Below are 20,638 nucleotides of genomic sequence, written 5' to 3'. Positions count from 1 at the left end.
TGAGCATCACAATAAACAAGCGTTCCTGTGCACTGACGGGATGCTAAGAGGCATCTCAGACACCATTCTTGATAAAATCCCTCCATAGCTTTGTAAAGTTATTCCATGCTGACTGACTGCCTCTGACTTTTCACGTGCCATCTGACAGCTGCATTCATTCCTCGTGCCACCTTATGGGCAGTATGCACACGGCACTGCTTTTGCATACAGTTGTGTTCTGTTTAAAACCACATAGTGTGACAACTGCAGAAAGAATTCTTCACGTGGTTTCCTTTGTTAGAAAAAAAAAGGAACTGATAAACTCCGTCTACTTTCAGGAAAACAACATCCGCAAATATCCCTACAGGAGCTATGGCTGTCAGAGGCTACTATAAACACAGAACAATTGTGAAGAGTTCTGCTGTGCAAAAATATATGTAAAAAAGGAGTCAGTAGATTTGTCCAGATTACAAATGACACCTAGATTATTCTAGTATTTTATTTTATTGTAAACCAGTATGCTGTAAAATAAAATTGTATTAAAAATAAAATTTTAATTCAAATATAAAAATGCAGCATGCATATGTTTTCAATCCCTGTACTGTGCAAAAACATTAGGGAACGTTCATACCTTTATCCTCTGCTGAAATTTTGACACTTTTGACCAAATTTTTTGTCACAGACACTTTTTACCCCAAACAATGAGGCTATATGACATCTTAGATCTCCATGCAGCTTGCTTGCTTGGATAAGGGACTTGTTACTTCTTCTGGTGTATCTAAAATTTCAACATGTATCTTCATTGAACACAATGGGGGAGATTTATCAAAGGGTGTAAAATTTAGACTGGTGCAAACTGGGCCCAGCAACTAATCACAGCTCCTCTATCAAGTTAACAGAGCTGAAAGCTGAGCTGTGATTGGTTGCTGTAGGCAGTTTGCACCGGTCTAAATTTTACACCCTTTCATAAATCTCCCCCAATGGGTTTACACATAGCGGAATCACAGTGGATTTCATGCTATGAGTCCGCAGCACAAATCAGCTGAGATTCCCGTACTTTTAGTTTGAATTGGTTTACATGCAGCAGAATTTTCATCCCGCTGCCAGTATGGTGAATACTTTACAGTCCACGCTCCAGCCTGCTTCTGTGGCTCCTAGCTTCCTGATGTCCTGCTCAGCCAATCAGTGGCTGCTGCGGGACAGCGCACTGATTAGCTGAGCGGGATGTCAGAAAGCCAGGAGCCACAGAAGCAGGCCGGAGCGAGGGCGAGAAACGTATTCACCAGGATGCGGGAGATTAAGAGGGACAGTGTTTAAATGCGGGATGAAAATTTCGCTGTATGTAAACCTATTCAAACAGTCAGACAGTAGGGGAAATGCAGCGGATTCCACTATGTGTAAACCCACCCTTACTAGATAAAAGTCCCCCCAATTATTATCATTAAGTATGATTGGTCAGATGGACACACAGCAGAAATGTTGTAAAACCATTGACGTACATAGTAGTATCATATACATAAGAAAAAAAAATTAGCACAGAAACCTTCATACATGGAACCTGGAAATAAAGCACATGATTCACCGATGTTACACCGTGGATGATAAATTGCCCCCTTTGTGTTTTCCATATAATGAAATCAGTTGTGAATCGTTCCTAGCGCTATGAACACATTCACACAGTCAGGGTCATACAGCACTGAACACATCAGTTACACTATATAATTTCAGCATGAATCCTGTAGAGCTCTCCTGACATTGTAAAAGGAGACAGATTCCAGACCATGGGGTCAAACAGCCAGCCAGATCCACTTAGATGTGGCCCTGCAGGTCGATTAAAAGTCATGGAGGCAATATCCCAACTATATATTCATGCTGCTTAATATGCTGGTAAGGTTGTAATTTCGTCAGGCAACAGATTGTAGTATTTGTATGGCAAAGCAACATCATGCTGTAGCCGTGTTTTGTGCATGGAGTAGGAGATGCCCATGCTGCCACATTTAGTGTGTTACATGCAATTTTCTTTTCTTTTACTTTATCACTTCACTTTAATGCCGCCTGAACGAGTCACAGGGGAGGTTCCTGGCAGATTCTCTGCATCTCACTTGATAGATCTCTCTCTGTATACATCTCTCTGATGTATACATCTATCAATCTTGTGGTATGGGCTGCATGAAAGTGACGACAGGTTCCCTTTAAAGGGAAATTCCCACCTCGTCGGTGGCTCCATAAAAAATGAAGAGCTGTGACCTACAGCTCTGCTCTGCTGAGATTTAGGGTCCCTGTCTCAAGATAATGGGGTCCCTAGCATTTAGATCTCTTAGATATGCCCTATCCAGTACATACTCTGAATAAGGCATAACTATCCAGGTAGGAATACACCTTTAAGAGTGGCAGCCTATTGGCCAACAATGCATCACAAGATGACTAGTCCACGTCCAGACGTACTTGCAGCCTTTGTAGACATAAGCTTGTATTGTCTCATTGTAGAGTAATGTGGATGAACCAATAGTCCCAATAAAAGGAGAGCAAATAACGTAGAGATCAATGGCCCAGAAACAGGAGCTGAAAGTCAAACACTACCCACACGGCCAATCCCATTATAGTGTGTGCACAAGTGTGCCTCCATCATGGCTGTTACATTGTGCAACCTATACAGGATACTTCTGCCTTCAGCACTTGATAACTGGCATGGATACATACTTCAGTAGCAGGCATGTTGCGTGTCATTACCGATAACTCAATAAAATTAAGAAGCACATGACAGAGCGGCTGGCCAGACCGTCATCTGACTAAACCCACAGCATAAGCCTGTTCATGCTGAAAATTAACTATTTAGTAATGCCATCCTAGAGATTTGTTGCATGGTCAGTATTAGATGGGGTTAATATAGCTTTAACTATATAGGTTACAAATAGTGTTGAGCGAACTTACAGTAACTGGATCCGAACCCTGCGGCTAGGCCATTGCTTGCTTTAGTCTGCTTAAACTGGTGCTGCTTACAGAGTGCTCAAGTGCCTAGAAAAGTCCAGCATGACGGTGTAAGGTCTCCTAGGATCTTTCTTTTCCAGGTACCCTGACCACTTTAAACACAGCTCTAATTTAAAGCAATCCATGGCCGAGCACTCATGTTCCGCTGCAGTTACTGTAAATTTGCTCAACACTAATTATTATTATGGCAAATCGCTTTACGGTTGGTGTTGGACCACTATCGATATAATGAATTGCTCTGCTGCCCTTTTGTTTTCCCTTACACCAGAGGTCATTAACCTTTTTGACTTTACAAGCCACATTAAGCACTGTATATAGAAAATAATAAAGATCCAATCTTAAAGGGGTAGTGCGGCGCTAAGAAATAATTCACAAAATAACACACATTACAAAGTTATACAACTTTGTAATGTATGTTATGTATGTGAATGGCCCCCTTCCCCGTGTTCCCACCACCCCCACCCGTGTACCCGGAAGTGTGGTGCGCTATACTCACCTGATTTGTGTCGACCCCCGTCCGCCGTCTTCTGACAGTGATGTAATCTTCGGGAGGCCGGCCGACCCGCTCCTGCCGTCCCTCATGCCGGCCCCCCCTCTGCTGCGTCATAACTGTGCTCAGCCATGATTGGCTGAGCATAACTGTGCTCAGCCAATTGCGGCTGAGCAGCTGATGACGTGTGCCGCGTCATCAGCTGCTCAGCCGCGATTGGCTGAGCATAACTGTCCTCAGCCAATCGTGGCTGAGCACAGGGCCGTCTTACCCATTGGGCAAGGTAGGCGGCTGCCCGGGGGCCCCGAAAGTCTTTTTGATCCCGCCAGCGCCGAAATAACAGCAGCCGGGGCCTGTGAGAGATCACTATCAGAGGCCCCATGCTGCTGTTACTTCGGCGCCAGCGGGCCGCGGGAGCGGGATCAGCCGGCATCACTTAGTGCCGTCGTACGTCCGGACACCATCGTGACGTCATCACCCCACTCTTCATTGGACGGAGGGCCGCAGTGGACGGCCGCACGCTCCGGCCCCGCCTCTCTCCTGTCCACATGTAGCTGTAGCGGCGTGAGGCTTCTCCCCCGCCGCGCTCCTTTACCTCAGACTGCTGCACGGCCACGGGGGTGAGTATTGTAACCCCCGGAGGATTATTGTGTGTGTAGGAGGTGTAGGAGGAGGATGGGGGGGTAGTGTGTGTAGGAGGAGGATGGGGGGGGTAGTGTGTGTAGGAGGAGGATGGGGGGGTAGTGTGTGTAGGAGGAGGATGGGGGGGTAGTGTGTGTAGGAGGAGGATGGGGGGGTAGTGTGTGTAGAAGGAGGATGGGGGGGTAGTGTGTGTAGAAGGAGGATGGGGGGGGTAGTGTGTGTAGAAGGAGGATGGGGGGTAGTGTGTGTAGGAGGTGGATGGGGGTAGTGTGTGTAGGAGGTGGATGGGGGTAGTGTGTGTAGGAGGTGGATGGGGGTAGTGTGTGTAGGAGGTGGATGGGGGTAGTGTGTGTAGGAGGAGGATGGGGGTAGTGTGTGTAGGAGGAGGATGGGGGTAGTGTGTGTAGGAGGAGGATGGGGGTAGTGTGTGTAGGAGGAGGATGGGGGTAGTGTGTGTAGGAGGTGGATGGGGGTAGTGTGTGTAGGAGGAGGATGGGGGTAGTGTGTGTGTGTATGGGTCAGGTGGGGGTAGTGTGTGTGTAGGGGGAGGAGGATGGGGGTAGTGTGTGTAGGAGGAGGATGGGGTAGGGGAGGAGGATGGGGTAGTGTGTTTTTAGGGGGGGCAGATGGGGGTAGTGTGTGTGTGTGTGTGTGTGTGTGTGTGTAGGGGGGGTAAGATGGGGGTAGGGTGTGTGTAGAGGGGGGCAGATGAGTGTGTGTGTGTGGAGGAGGAGGATGGGGGTAGTGTGTGTGTAGGGGGGCAGATGGGGGTAGTGTGTGTGTAGGGGGGCACATGGAGGTTGTGTGTGTAGGGGGGGTCAGATGGGGGTAGTGTGTGTGTAGGGGGGGGGGCAGATGGGGGTAGTGTGTGTGTAGGGGGGGGGCAGATGGGGGTAGTGTGTGTGTAGGGGGGGCCAGAAGTAATTGTACTGGCTAGGGGAGGGGTTGCAAAGATGGGGGGGGGGGTTTGATGGCGGCAGCCGTGGGGGGCCCAATTCACACCTCTGCCCAGGGGCCCATAGTGCTGTTAAGACGGCCCTGGCTGAGCATAGTTATGACGCGGCAGAGGGGGGGCCGGCATGAGCGGGTCGGCCGGCCTCCCGAAGATTACATCACTGTCAGAAGACGGCGGACAGGGGTCGACACGAATCAGGTATGTATAATGCACTACACTTCCGGGTCCACGGGCGGGGGTCGGGGACACAGGGAAGGGGGCCATTCACATACATAACATACATTACAAAGTTGTATAACTTTGTAATGTGTGTTATTTTGTGAATTATTTCTTAGCGCCGCACTACCCCTTTAACCTAACCATGCTCCCCCAGAGTCCTCCTGTAGTATCTTTGGATCCCTCACTGTATTATACCACCGCTACTTCTGAGACAAACTAATCTTAGCAGGGACAACCTGCTCAGCCAATCATTGACCATGGCACTGTCCCGCCTTTGTCAGTGATTAGCAGAGCGGGCTGTCACTGCTCAGATGAGTACATCCCAGAGGTGGTACCAGGATAATTCAGTGGGGGACCAAAAGAAACCGCAGGCAGGGAGCATAATGGAGGTAAATTTAATAGGCTAGAGTGTCCCTTTAAGGCTATGTTCTCACATAGTATTTTTGTTCAGCATTTTGCAACCAAAACCAGGAGTGGATTGAAAACACAGAAAGGCTATGTTCACACACTGTTTAAATTTTGTCGATGGCCGCCATTTAATGGCAAATTACGGCCATTATTTCAAAACAATGGCCATTGTTTAAAATATAGGAAATTATTTGCCATTAAATTAAATTTCAACATTGTGTTAACATAGCCTTTCTGTGTTTTCAGTCTTCTCTTGGTTTTGGTTGCTAAAATACTGAGTAAACACAAAGCCCAACACAAGATAGTTTTTCATGCAAATTAGAAGAAAGCTGTTTCAGGAAGAAAGTGGCCTTTTCTAAGCCTGGATAACCCCTTTAACATGATTGTTCTTGGTCGACCTACCTCAATATGGTGAATATATATATTAGAAACAATATGGATATTGATAAAAATTTATTATTAAAAAAGGGAAGACTTATATAAAAAATATCTTTAAAACACACAGAGTAACTAAAATGACAGAAAATATATTTTATATACACACACATTTAATTACAAAGACAAATCATCCGGTCTTTCAACACATTTATTTTACAGTTAGGAGGTCTGCAGGTGGGGGCAGCAATGGAATTTTTCCTAGTGTGAACATTTTACACTCGAACTGCTGAAGGTCTTCTTGCGACAGCTCGTTTCGTGGTGTAAACAAAGCGCTGGATAACCCAGAATCTGCTGCAGAGGTACTGACAGCATTTGATGCACTGCTTACTGTGACTCCCTGTCCAAATAATGATGTCCCTGATGTAGAAAGACTGCCGGCTCCTGCAGGCACTGCCCCAAAGCCAGATGTCTTTGTAGAACTTGTAAGTCCTCCAAAGCCAGAAGCACTGGGAGTCCCACCAAAACCTGGCACTGCGCTTACACTACTTCCAAAGCCTCCAGTCACCGTTCCTCCAAAACCAGATGCAGCCATGCTGGGAGCAGCTGAAGCAGAACCAAAGCCTGAGAAAGTTGAAGCTGCTCCACCTGATGTAGTAGTTGGTGCAAAAGAAAATGAAGAGGCGGATACAGTCCCAGTGTTGCCAAATCCAAATGACGGCTTATTACCAAACGCAGGCGCTGTGGGCCCAGCATTTGGTGCAGCAGTATTGGTGTCTGGTTTAAAATTGAAGCTGGCTGCGGACACTGGCATGTTGGCTGAAATGTCTGGGAAAAAAAAAAAAAAAAAAAGACTCAATTTTGAAATAGTACAAAAATAAACCAACGAGGCTCTTTGATATAAAATTGTAGAAGTACAGAAGAGGAATGCTGCCAGACTGATTTTACTGGAGTGACATCAGGGCGGTCTTAAAAACGTATAAACGTACCCCCTATGAGAGTGCTGTACTCATCTTGTGCAGCTCCCACAGAGAATAAATGGAGACTTAGTTTTGCATCCTTGAGATAATGGGTGTTACAGAGGCCAGAACCTCTGCAATGAGAAATTGTTTCCCACCCAGTGGATAGAGTTCTAATAGTGGGACAGCCCCTTTAACATTATCTTCTGACACCTTATCTTAAGTTTGGAAAGTATAAAACCCTTACCTTAAAGGGAACCTGTCACTAGGTTTGTGTTGCCCTAAATAAGGGTAGTGTAAACTAGTGACAGAAATGCTGAACAGATGAGTGTATTACTTAAATTATTCTTATTAGCTGTTCTACTAATATGCAGGAGAATTGGATTTGTGCCACAGCACTCCCCCTGCCCTCCAGCTGCTGATTGACAGTTATGTATCCATGCTGTGCGTAGGCAGTCACAGCAATGAGCAGCTGGTGGAGTTTGCTGGTTCTCATTAATATCCAGGACTACTGAGCACATGCACATAATGGAGAGGACAACTTACTGTACCTGTTATTCAGGAGGATCTCTCTGAATAAGCTGCACAGACCTATGTAAGTGACACATCATTTTGTTCAGCTTCTCTGTCACTAGTTCATGCTACCTTTAACTAAAACCGTGGAAACCTACTGATCTGACTATCTTTAAGACCCTTTAACACTAGACTTTACACTACAAATGTTTATTCAGCCTGTGTAAATGTAACATCAACCAACTAAGGAGTGTGAAAACGCCTGATAACATACAACTGTAGCAAATCTGAAGGTAATTTAAGGGGGTTATCCAGGCCTAGAAAAACTGGGATGCTTTCTTACAGAAACAGAGGGTGGGGTTTTGCAATTAAGCTCCCTCCAGCTTAAAAGAATCACGTTGCAAAAACCCACCCAAACTGGGGACAAGAGCAGTGGTGTTTCTGGAAGAAAACAGCCATGTTTTTCTAAGCCTGGATAACGCCACAATGAAAATGCAGCTTTCGAGTTTATATTAACTGCAGTCTGTTAAGAGGAATTTCTACGTAAAACTTTTTGATGACGCATTCCCTTTAAATGACAAAATCAGCTCTGCTAGACGAGTATAGTGGATTCAAGGCACACTGCTGCTATGCACCTTAAAAGAAAATAAATTAACAAAGCTGGGTTGTTTGCATGTCCACTATAAATACTTACTTGAGGTCCCAAAACCAGTCTGCTGTGGTCCTCCAAATGATCCTGACTGCTGTGGAGCTGCAAACGTTGATGGTGCGGTGACACTAGGTGGCTTAGTAAGCTGACTAAGCTAGAAAATACAAAAACAAGATTTACTTATATTCTAAGCATTAACAGTATAGTATTATCCACTCTCCAGCCGTCACAGCGGTCATATTTTATGGTCTCCGCTCCTGGTCTTCCTTCTTCTGGTGACGTTGTGCTCCCCACTCAGCCAACCATAGCCGTGGCATCAGGGGTGCCGATGAGGAAATAATGCGGGTGTTTGTTATTTTACCGCACAGGGAGGCATAGGGTTAGGGTCCTTTCAGGAGCCGCAGTGTGCGGCGGCAAACTAGTGCAGATTAGCGCTCATTTGCAGTGCCTTTACAAGGTGAGTACTTTCCCTCAGGTTATGACATACCAGGAAGCCAGGAGAAAATGATGTATGATGGCTGACAATGAGTGTTAAGAGTGGCGCTGCGAGGGGACGGGTAAGTATACATTCTTTATTATGTTCCCCCCACCCACCCCCTTACTGCTGCAAGTCAATGAAAGTGAAAATACCATGCATTTTTTAAAATAAAGTATTATCACAAAGTAAAGAATATGATATTTTACCAGTGCAGAGTTAGAAGATGGGTTCATGTTCTTTATGTCACGTATCCTTTGTTTCCACTGGGTGACTAGCTGTTGTACGGAATTCATCTGATAGAGAACAAAGCAAAAAGTTAAAAACAAAACATAATTTGCTGTATGCCCCGCAGGAAGTGGTGTTTTCTTTTCAGTCTGACAGTGCTCTCTGCTGCCACCTCTGTCCACGACAGGAACTGTCCAGAGTAGGAGAGGTTTTCTATGGGGATTTCCTACTGCTCTGTACAGTTCCTGACATGGACAGAGGAGAGCACTGTGTCAGACTGGAAAGAATACACCACTTTCTACAAGACATATAGCAGCTAATAAGTACTGGAAAACTTGAGATTTGTATAAAGTAGTAAGTTAAATATCTGTATAACTTTATGACACCAGTTCATTTGAAATAAATCCACCAGAGTACCCCTTTAAAGGGAACCAATTACCTGAAAAATCGATATGAAGGCAATAATATGTGCTTATACACCCTCCAACACACTTCCCACACATGTATCTATAGCAGCTGCCCCTGCCCCATACACCCCAAAATCATACTTTGATCTTGTCCCTGCCGTATGCAAATTCCAGTAAGGTAGTCATGTGGGCGTTTCATCATTCCAAGTAGCCTATTCCCCTGCACTGTATATGTGTGACCTGTCCTCACACACAGGCAGCTGCTGCTGCACACAGCCTACCTTACTGGAATTTGCATACGGCAGGGACAAGATCAAAGTATGATTTTGGGGTGTGTGGGGCAGGGGCAGCTGCTATAGATACATGTGTGGGAAGTGTTTTAGAGGGGGTAGAAGCACATATTATTGGCCTCATATGAATTTTTTTGATGATTGTTCCCATTAATGTCGAAACCCCTTTAACAATCAGAAATTGGTACTGGAAGCTTAAAAACGCTTTCTTACTCCTGTACATATCACGTACGGGCCTAGAAAAACTAAAACAACAAAGAGAAAAACAAAAGCCAAAACAAAAAAAAAAAACAGTATAAAACATACACCACATGACTAATACAGGGGATGTGCCACTAAAATGCCAACTTTCATTAGGCAGTTCATCTAACCATTCACGTGTATTGCAGATTCAGACTGTCTATAGCATTATATATTGAGTCTGGTCTCAAGTAGTCCGGAAAAGGCCATTGTATGGTTGAAAATATGGTAACCTGAGGGACCACTGTACATGGCACTCACCATGCTGTAGCAGGAGTTGGCCAATGACTGTTTAGCATCAACAGCCGCTTTTCTCAAGGCCTTGAGAAAGTGTCTGGTGACGTCAAACAGCCACTAGCTTATTGCTCCTGCAATGAATCACCAATATATGGTGGTTGTATATATATTACTTGGTGAGTGCCCTGGATTGTACTTTCTACTTTGCAGCTGGATCATTCTATGTGATAAACCCTCACAGGTAGTGCTCTCCATGCTGATAAACTAGGCAGTCTAAGGGTCCTATTCCACAGGCCGATAGGGTCCCGATCAATAATTTAAATGAGCGCTGATCTGCTAGATCGGCACTCGTTCACTGGGCCTATTCCACGGCCCGATAATCATTTAGTGATGTCTATGCAGCCCATGTTTAAACACCATACATTACCTACACTGTTGCAGGTCTTCTCCTGCGCTCCTACTTCCTCCCCGTCCACGCAGCAGCTTCAGTGCGGCCTGTCTGAGCTGACAGACCGCTCAGCCAATCATTGGCCGCGGCGGTCCTGGCCACTGATTGGCTGAGCGGTCTGTCAGCTCAGACAGGCCGCTCCGAAGCCGCTGCTGCGCTCGGGACGGGGAGGAAGAAGGAGCGCAGGAAGAGCCCTGCAACAGTGTAGGTAATGTATGGTGCTTGTGAGATCGTTGGTCGCCCGCCATGCATCGCTATTCCATGCAGCGATGCGCGGTGGGTGCCCGATGATTTTAGTTTTTAACCTACATAAACAATCGGCCGATGACACGATCGGCTGATCGTTGTCTCTATTCCAAAAAGCGATAATCTGCTGATTATCGCTCCGTAGAATAGGCTCCTAAGAGTCCATTTACACAGGAAGATTAGCTGACAGATTATCTGCCAAAGATTTGAAGCCAAAGCCAGGAATGGATTTAAAAAAGTGGAAAAATCCCAGGCTTTCCTTTATGACCTGATCTCTGTGTGTAGTCTGTTCCTGGCTTTGGCTTCAAATCTTTTGCAGATAATCAGTCAGATAATCATCTGTGTAAATGGACCCTAAGGGGGGCATTTATACGCTCCGTACAGGGCCTGTAAAACAGACGATGTGCTATGGAACTGAATACAGAGCTCCCGGCATCTTCAGTCATTATGATGCTGGGAGCTCAGAAACTGTTTAAATCTTCGCACTACTGTACTGACACACTGTGTCAGTACAGTAGCGCAAAGACTTGTGGATTTTTGCTACCATCTAATGAAAACTTAAGTGAACACAAAAACACTGAATGAAAATTACATAATTTTGCAGGTTGCCGTCTTTGTGAGATGTGTAACACTCCAAACGCAACTCTTCAGGTGAGATGTCAGTAAAACCTGTGAGAAAAAAAAAAGTATAATGTCATTTGACCACCATGACAATAATTGCTATACATCAGGATATTCCAGCAGGCTGTTGGCAAACTATAACTCTCCTTATCGGCCAGAGGACACATTACGCGATAGTGCTGATCTGCTAGATTGGAGTGCCAATCACACATCTCAATGACTGTGCAGCTTATATCAGCCACATGTCTGCTGCTACACAGAGCGATGTGCGGCTGATAGCAGATTTTACATAATTTAGATAACCGGTCGTAGTTCAACTTCTTCAGCCACTGGTAATCAAATACCGAACACTCGGGTTCAAGCATGTGTGAGATTCGCTCTTCTGTACTAAACACACATATACACATTGTTAATGGACAACAAAACTATTTAACAGTGCAGGGTTACAATACCTGATAGGTGGCGCTGTTCCTTCAAGACACAATAAACAGAAAGCATCCACTGTCCAGAAGATTCCCACATCTCCATATCCTTTATGATATCAACTCTAGACAACGAATAAGAGACAAAAACACACTGTCACAGCACATACAGAAATGTATACGCATTCACATGATACAGCAATGCCCAACTAGAAGAAATCAGTAGCAAAAAAAAGAATCACCCTCAGAATAACCATATATCTGGGTAATTATGTATACATAGTGCTTTGCTAAGGGGGCATTCAGCCGTCCGCAGAATTCTGTCCGTGTATGGAAGTTGTTCTGCGGACTGGACCTCCCACCATCACGATTCTTCTAAACTGTTGCTAAACTTGTGCTAGTGTACCGACACTGTCATTAATCATGATGCTGGGAGGTCCGGTCCGCAGAACACCGTCCGTGCACAGACAGAATTCTGCGGACATGTGAATGACCCCTTACTTTCCTGGGGGGAAAGACAACCCAAGTATCTAATCCCGCTCCTGGCAGGCATATATAGAGAAGAGTAGAAACTTCTGTATATGGATTTGGTATTTTTATCGAAGATTCAGGCATGGCGTTTTGTGGCATCTAGCCATATTCACATAAAGTGCAACATATGTCCCGCTGCACTCCACAGAGTTAAATGGCCAGCGGTGCACAGCAATGACGTCACAGAGGGGACAGGCGCCAATGTGGGTGGAAATATGGGGCTTCCTGGCCATTAAGCTCCGGCACTGCCCACTAACAATGACATGCATTTTTGAGGGGAGAGACCACCAAGAAATCCTTTACAATGGTAAGATATAAAATGTCCACAATATAAGTGCAAAGAGAACCTATCACCTAAATGTAACTGTCTCTGTCATAAAGGTGCATCTCTCCCTAAGTGTATCTATAATTTACCTAATCCTTTATTCTGGTGCAGTAAGGCTGGCCGCCACCATCAAGATGGCGGCATTCGGCTTTACTGCACCGGAACAAAGGCGTAGGTAAAATAGATAGAGACTGCAAAGGCAGTCTGTATTTTCATAGACAGACTTCATGAAGATACAGACTGCATTTGCAGTCTGTATCTTATACTTTACCTAATCCTCGTCTTCGGTGCAACAAGGCCGGCATCGCCATCTTGATTACGTTACTTGCATTCCACCGCCAGAACGCAAATGACGTAATCAAGATGGCGGCTCCCGGCTTTGCTGGACTGAACACGAGGATTAGGTAAAGTATAAGATACAGACTGCAGAGGCAGTCTGTTTCTTCATAAAAAGATCAGAGAAGAGGGACTTTAGATAATACACAGCGATCTTGCGCTATATAGCACGAGATCACTGTGTATTAACAGAGCGGTGCGCAAAGGATCATGGGAACCTTTCCCGCCGCTCTGCATGATGGGAGTTTACTGTCTCGCGCCAACTCTTTTGAAGAAAGTCGGCGCGAGACAGGAAAGTAAAAAGTGAATAATTAAAAAACGCGGCCATAAAAATAATTAATTATATTTACAAATGTCAATAAAATAATGATTTACATCTAATTAGGGAATAAAAATAAATTAAATTTCGTCTATGATTGATTCTCTTTAAGAACAGTGCTGAGAACTTATTATATGGAATGGGGGGGCGGGGCAATATCACTTTAAAGGGAATGGGTCAGCTTATTCTCACTCTCCGTAATCTACACTGGTTGGGCAGCGCCTACAGGATCGCTCATGCCTGATCATTCTCCTGGGCAGCTACGCGGTATGAGTTTAGCGCGTGAATCAAAGCGGAGTCGTAATAAGTCGCTCATACAGCACTCTGGCACGCCTCAACAATGATGGAGAAGGCAGGGGCTGCATGGCCTGCAGGATCATGCAGGAGGCTGGGTAGTTTGGAATATTCATGGAGGAGGAGGAGAAAGAATAAGTGAGGTGTTCCAGAGTGCGGCATGAACGCCACGACTCCTCTCTGACTCTTCACAGTTAGAAAATAAATCAATATTGTACAGCATTACTTCCACAGACAGACTAGTCAGGTAATAGACAGATGACCTAACTAATGTAATACCACCTACAGCACACTGCCAGCATCTCAGGTCAGGTCCAGGGGCTGACAGATTCCCTTTAAAGGGGTTATCCAGCACTACAAAACATGGCCACTTTCCCGCTACTGTTGTCTCCAGTTTGGGTAGGGTTTTGAAACTCAGTTCCATTGAAGTAAATGGAGCTTAATTGCAAACCACACCTGAAATGAAGACAACAGTAGGGGGAAAAGTGGCCATGTTTTTGTAGCGCTGGATAACCCCTTTAAGGATCACTACAGCTTTATAGTGATGTGGGGATTTATCCACCCACTATCACCTGGTGAGATATATGTGTTTTTTTTTTTTTTGGATGAGCTCTGCCCCGTCACTTTTTTTTTTTCTATAAGCCATGCCTAAATGGCCTCTATGTGCCTGACAAGTACCGTGTAGCTGCCTTCCCAGGCAAATGATTAGGCATAAGTTATCCTGTAGGCGCTGCCCAACCAGTGTAGATTGTGGAGTGCGAGAATAAGGCCCTGGGGGGGGGGGGGGGCTCTGCCTCAATGTCCTTTGGTTGTGTCAAGAGCCACACAAGAAAAGTCCCGCTGATACGGCTCCTATACTTACATGAGGTTTTCTTCCTTGTCTTGGCCGCTCTCTCTGGCATGTTCCTGGTTGGCCAGGGCACCAAATCTGTTTTGTGGGGAGAAGAATCCTGGAGGTTCATTAGGCTTTGAGCTTCTATTTCTATTATCACCGGATCCAGACCCAAAACTTCTGTCGTTGTCCCTGGTCCATGTGAGATTTTTGGAGAAACTAGAAGGCTGTACATATCGCTGGCTTGATGAATTCCAGTTTGACGATTCAGCTAGAGGCAAGCAGTAAAATGTATTGTTACATCTCTGTGTCAGAAAATCTAGTATTTTACCTTTAAAAGAGACTGTCAGTAGGTTTCTGCTGTCCTATCTAAGGGAAAAAAACTAGTGACAGAGAAGCTGAACAGAATGATGTATCACTTGCATTGTTCTGTGCAGCTGAGTCAGAGATATCCTGCTGAACAACATGGCGTCTCCATTATGTGCATGAGACCAGTAGCCCTCATTATTCATGAGCACCAGCAAACTTCGCCCACCAGCTGCTGATTGGCAGTTATCTATCAATGCTGTGTATAGGCTGTCAATTGTCAATCAGCAGCTGGAGGCTGGGTGGGGGTGATTGCAGCTTGAAACCTATTCTCCTGCATATTAAGAGAACAGCTGAACAGAATAATGTGAGTAATACACCGATCTGTTCAGCAGTCCTGTCACCAGTTTATATTGCCCTCATTTAAAGTAGCACAAACCTAGTGCCAGAGTCCCTTTAAGGACACCACCTATTGGAGAATTAGTGTCTGGTAACCTATATATGCAGATTTTTGTATATTCGTCATGTAGTTTGTGAGATGGCCATGTTTCATTGAGGTCTGGATAACTTACTTAGAATATGGCGCCTGGCAATTAGCAGACAGGCATCACTAACCCTCATTCACCCAACAGAGGTCCCTATCAAGCACTTGATAAATCCACCCTTAGAAACCAGGGGAATGTGGCCCCCAGTTTGAACCTACCAGCACACTTGCTGTATACAGGACACCCTGGTACACTCTCCTGCCTGATCTTACACTGCACGCTGGATAGCTATTGGCACACTGTGATGTGATCCCAAGATACTAGTAGGATACCAGGGCAGGTGGGAACCCCCGTAATATCACCCATCACTAGTAGGTAGTGTCTAACAACTGCAGTCACGCTATCAGCACTTCACTGAAATGGAGTCACACTATCAGCACTAGGAATTGCAGTGCTCCTATATACCATGTTTTACGGTAATAGCCAGGACTAGTTAGTTCCAGGCTCCAGAATGTGCCAGGAAGATCATAGGGTGACACCTACATGTGAGACTAATTAAAGAATGTCAACTCTTCAGGTCCATTCACCCACTGTTAACCCCTTCAGATCCACAACTGTTCAATTCCCCCACTGTTAACACCTTCACATCCACTACAATCTAATTCATCCACTGTTAACCCCTTTAGATCCACAACACTTCAATTCATCCACTTTTAACCCCTACACATCCACCACAGTTTAATTCATATACTGTTAACCCCTTCAGCTCCAGGAATATTTTATTTTTTTCTAACTATATGTAATTTTTAACACCTGAAAACCAGGCTCATTTTAATTTATTTCTCTTATTTGTCTTAGACATAGAGGAACCATTTTTACTGTAGGGATTTGGATTAATGTGATGGTAAAATGTCTATTTGGGGCTATATGTTGCACTATTTGAAGTCCAATAAAATCACGAAATCAAATTGTTTTCCAATCTCACTACCATATCCTAGAAGAGCGCTTACTCTGTTACAGGTTCTGTGATTTTCAGACATTTTTACTGTACGGATTCGGAGTAATGTGATGGTAAAGTGTGTATTTGGGGTTATATGTCGCACATTTTGAAGTCCAATAAAATCATGAAATCAAATTGTTATCCAATCACACTCCAATATCCTAGAAGAGCGCTTACTCTCGTACAGGTTCTGTGATTTTCTGAAATATTTACTGTACGGATTCGGAGTAATGTGATGGTAAAGTGTCTATTTGGGGCTATATGTCCCACTATTTGAAGTCCAATAAAATCACGAAATCAAATTGTTATCCAATCTCACTACCATATCCTAGAAGAGCGCTTACTCTCGTACAGGTTCTGTGATTTTCAGACCTTTTTACTGTACGGATTCGGAGTAATGTGATGGTAAAGTGTGTATTTGGGGCTATATGCCCCACTATTTGAAGTCCAATAAAATCACAAAATCAAATTGTTATCCAATCACTTTACCATATCCTAGAAGAGCGCTTACTCTTGTACAGTTTCTGTGATTTTCAGACATTTTTACTGTAGGGATTTGGAGTAATGTGATGGTAAAGTGTCTATTTGGGGCTATACACCTGATAATTTGAAGTCCAATAAAATTTACGAAATCAAATAGGTCTCCATATTGTTCTTGTTGTTGGACACTCTTGGTAGACTACTTCCAATCCCAGGAGGGACCAACTTCATGGCTGATGGAGGATAACCATTAAGAGACTTTTTTCAGGACTGTTCTTCTATTCTAGTTTAATAAGTCTATGTTCCTTTTAAGTTTAGGTTAGGGACTCGCAAGAGAATGAGGACCCTTGATGTGGCTTGCGAGCTTACGATATTTCTTGCCTATTTTTTTCTTCTAGTTTTCAACGGTAAAAGATATCTACTAATACCTCATTGAAGATTGGACATCGAGCCATCAAGGAGCCCCACTAGACTAAAGCTGCTTTCACATGCTGCAGATTTTAGGCAGATTTTCTGCAGCAGATTGTCTGTTGCCAAACCAAAGTCAACCTGAAGTTTCAAATCTGCTGTAGAAAATCTGCATCAAATCCGCAGTGTGTGAAAGCACCCTTACTATTCTGCAAGTCTTCCCAAGTGCATTATAGGGCCATGCAGCTGCCACTGACTGACAGCTACTTACCGCCCTAGCGGTCTTGTTTCTGCCACCTAATAAAGAGTGCTGAGGGGCCTGTGTGAGCTGCTGGCGCCTGCTGATGCCCCTCCCCTGTGCCAACTTCTATGCTTTTATAGAATAAGTCTGGCTAAAACATTTTTGTATTGTTATTTTATTGTCACCCAAAAGTTATACAAATCCCCAATATACACCTATTACGGGAAATGCTTAGGAAGCGCTTTTTTCTCTGCACTTACTACTGCATCAAGGCTTCACTTCCTGAACAACACGATGATGTCACTTCCTGGACAACATGGTGATGTCACTTCCTGGACAACATGGTGATGTCACTTCCTGGACAACATGGTGATGTCACTTCCTGGACAACATGGTGATGTCACTTCCTGGACAACATGGTGATGTCACTTCCTGGACAACATGGTGATGTCACTTCCTGGACAACATGGTGATGTCACTTCCTGGATAACATGGTGATGTCACGACCCGACTCCCAGAGCTGTGCGGGCTGTGGCTGCCGGAGAGGATGGCAGGGGGATGCTCAGTGTTCCTCCAGTGCCCTGTATCCCTCAGTGTCCCCCTGCCATCATCCTCTCCGGCAGCCACAGCCCACAGAGCTCTGGGAGTCGGGTCGTGACATCACCATGTTATCCCGGAAGTGACATCACCATGTTATCCAGGAAGTGACATCATTGTGTTATTCAGGAAGTGAAGCCTTGATGCAGTAGTAAGTGCAGAGAAAAAAGCGCTTTCTAAGCATTTCCCGTAATAGGTGTATATTGGGGATTTGTATAACTTTTGGGTGACAATACAATAACAGTACAAAAATGTTTTAGCCAGACTTATTCTATAAAAGCATAGAAGTTGGCACAGGGGAGGGGCATCAGCAGGCGCCAGCAGCTCACACAGGCCCCTCAGCACTCTTTATTAGGTGGCAGAAACAAGACCGCTAGGGCGGTAAGTAGCTGTCAGTCAGTGGCAGCTGCATGGCCCTATAATGCACTTGGGAAGACTTGCAGAATAGTAAGGGTGCTTTCACACACTGCGGATTTGATGCAGATTTTCTACAGCAGATTTGAAACTTCAGGTTGACTTTGGTTTGGCAACAGACAATCTGCTGCAGAAAATCTGCCTAAAATCTGCAGCATGTGAAAGCAGCTTTAGTCTAGTGGGGCTCCTTGATGGCTCGATGTCCAATCTTCAATGAGGTATTAGTAGATATCTTTTACCGTTGAAAACTAGAAGAAAAAAATAGGCAAGAAATATCGTAAGCTCGCAAGCCACATCAAGGGTCCTCATTCTCTTGCGAGTCCCTAACCTAAACTTAAAAGGAACATAGACTTATTAAACTAGAATAGAAGAACAGTCCTGAAAAAAGTCTCTTAATGGTTATCCTCCATCAGCCATGAAGCTGGTCCCTCCTGGGATTGGAAGTAGTCTACCAAGAGCGTCCAACAACAAGAACAATATGGAGACCTATTTGATTTCGTAAATTTTATTGGACTTCAAATTATCAGGTGTATAGCCCCAAATAGACACTTTACCATCACATTACTCCAAATTCCTACAGTAAAAATGTCTGAAAATCACAGAATCTGTATGAGAGTAAGCGCTCTTCTAGGATATGGTAAAGTGATTGGATAACAATTTGATTTTGTGATTTTATTGGACTTCAAAGTGTGGGACATATAACCCTAAATAGACATTTTACCATCACATTACTCCGAATCCGTACAGTAAAAATGTCTGAAAATCACAGAACCTGTACGAGAGTAAGCGCTCTTCTAGGATATGGTAGTGAGATTGGATAACAATTTGGTTTCGTGATTTTATTGGACTTCAAATAGTGGGACATATAGCCCCAAATAGACACTTTACCATCACATTACTCCGATTCCATACAGTAAAAATGTCTGAAAATCACAGAACCTGTAACAGAGTAAGCGCTCTTCTAGGATATGGTAGTGTGATTGGAAAACAATTTGACTTCGTGATTTTATTGGACTTCAAAATGTGCGACATATAACCCCAAATAGACATTTTACCATCACATTAATCCAAATCCCTACAGTAAAAATGGTTCCTCTATGTTTAAGACAAATAAGAGAAATAAATTAAAATGAGCCTGGTTTTCAGGTGTTAAAAATTACATATAGTTAGAAAAAAATAAAATATTCCTGGAGCTGAAGGGGTTAACAGTATATGAATTAAACTGTGGTGGATGTGTAGGGGTTAAAAGTGGATCAATTGAAGTGTTGTGGATCTAAAGGGGTTAACAGTGGATGAATTAGATTGTAGTGGATGTGAAGGTGTTAACAGTGGGGGAATTGAACAGTTGTGGATCTGAAGGGGTTAACAGTGGGTGAATGGACCTGAAGGGGTTAAGAGTTGACATTCTTTAGTTAGTCTCACATGTAGGTGTCACCCTATGATCTTCCTGGCACATTCTGGAGCCTGGAACTAACTAGTCCTGGCTATTACCGTAAAACATGGTATATAGGAGCACTGCAATTCCTAGTGCTGATAGTGTGACTCCATTTCAGTGAAGTGCTGATAGCGTGACTGCAGTGTCTAACAGTTCTGTCAAAATGGTCGGGTTTAGTTACCAGAACACTCAGGGGGGATGCAGATTCGCCCCTTCTCCCTGGCGTACGCCTCTCGTACACCCCGCATGCCCGATGGGCGGGCTGGCGGAGCTTAGCGGTGTGTGACAAGGCGGGGAGGAGGCGTGGCCTCCTCCCGCACCTAATTTATCATGATTTACGCCTGCTCGCAGGCGCAAATCATAACGCACATCTACACCTGCTGTTATCCATGGTGGCGTCAGACCAGAAGTGAGCAAAGGAGGCGTATTCACTTATTTAGCCTGTTTATACAGATAGATAGGATGTATACAGTCACTCATCCTCAGCAGTGAACAGTGGCAGTGCCCTCCAACCTGTGGCAGAACTACAACTCCCAGCATGCCCGGGAAGCCTTTTGGATAGCCATGAGTTGTGTAGATGTGGCTCTCCATCATGGGGGTTGTAGTTCTGCATATGAGAGGTTCAGCCCCCGGTGTATGGCCGCATCTCCAGTGGAGCCCTTCCTCCTCCCTCCTTCCCCCAGCCGGCTCTCCGGACACCACACCCGAGCTCTCACATTGGTATCGGTTGTGTCCTTGATGTCGTCCGTCCCTCGGATGTTCATTCCAGCACCGGTCTCCAAACTTACAGCGACCCTGCAGGAAAAAGCTGCAGATCGCCATCTTCAATCGCCGGGAGAGTTCC

General features: G+C 44.7%; 1 protein-coding gene across 1 annotated transcript; it reads right to left on the bottom strand.

Moving 5' to 3' along the window:
* Positions 1 to 6,160: 6,160 nt before the first annotated feature.
* Positions 6,161 to 20,638, bottom strand: LOC138775044 (nucleoporin NUP42-like). Its single transcript, XM_069955779.1, has 7 exons — positions 20,511 to 20,638; positions 14,459 to 14,699; positions 11,822 to 11,916; positions 11,341 to 11,417; positions 8,862 to 8,948; positions 8,223 to 8,331; positions 6,161 to 6,884 (listed from the first exon to the last, which is right to left on the bottom strand). Exons 1-7 carry the CDS (start codon positions 20,614 to 20,616, stop codon positions 6,268 to 6,270), a joined length of 1,332 nt encoding a protein of 443 aa, XP_069811880.1. The 5' UTR covers positions 20,617 to 20,638; the 3' UTR covers positions 6,161 to 6,267.

The sequence above is a fragment of the Dendropsophus ebraccatus genome, unplaced genomic scaffold (genome assembly GCF_027789765.1).
Source record: "Dendropsophus ebraccatus isolate aDenEbr1 unplaced genomic scaffold, aDenEbr1.pat pat_scaffold_1264_ctg1, whole genome shotgun sequence".
NCBI lineage: Eukaryota > Metazoa > Chordata > Amphibia > Anura > Hylidae > Dendropsophus > Dendropsophus ebraccatus.
Note: the sequence above shows the minus strand (reverse complement) of the source record. Positions and strands in the feature narration are given on the sequence as shown.

Bases quoted from the DNA above. Each gene is read 5' to 3' on its own strand.
- LOC138775044 (XM_069955779.1), bottom strand. From the start codon at position 20,616: ATGGCGATCTGCAGCTTTTTCCTGCAGGGTCGCTGTAAGTTTGGAGAC. The intron at 14,700-20,510 runs GTGAGAGCTCGG...GCTTGCCTCTAG, and splicing joins AGGACACAACCGATACCAAT to CTGAATCGTCAAACTGGAAT. The intron at 6,885-8,222 runs GTAAGTATTTAT...TTTTTTTCCCAG, and splicing joins GACTGGTTTTGGGACCTCAA to ACATTTCAGCCAACATGCCA.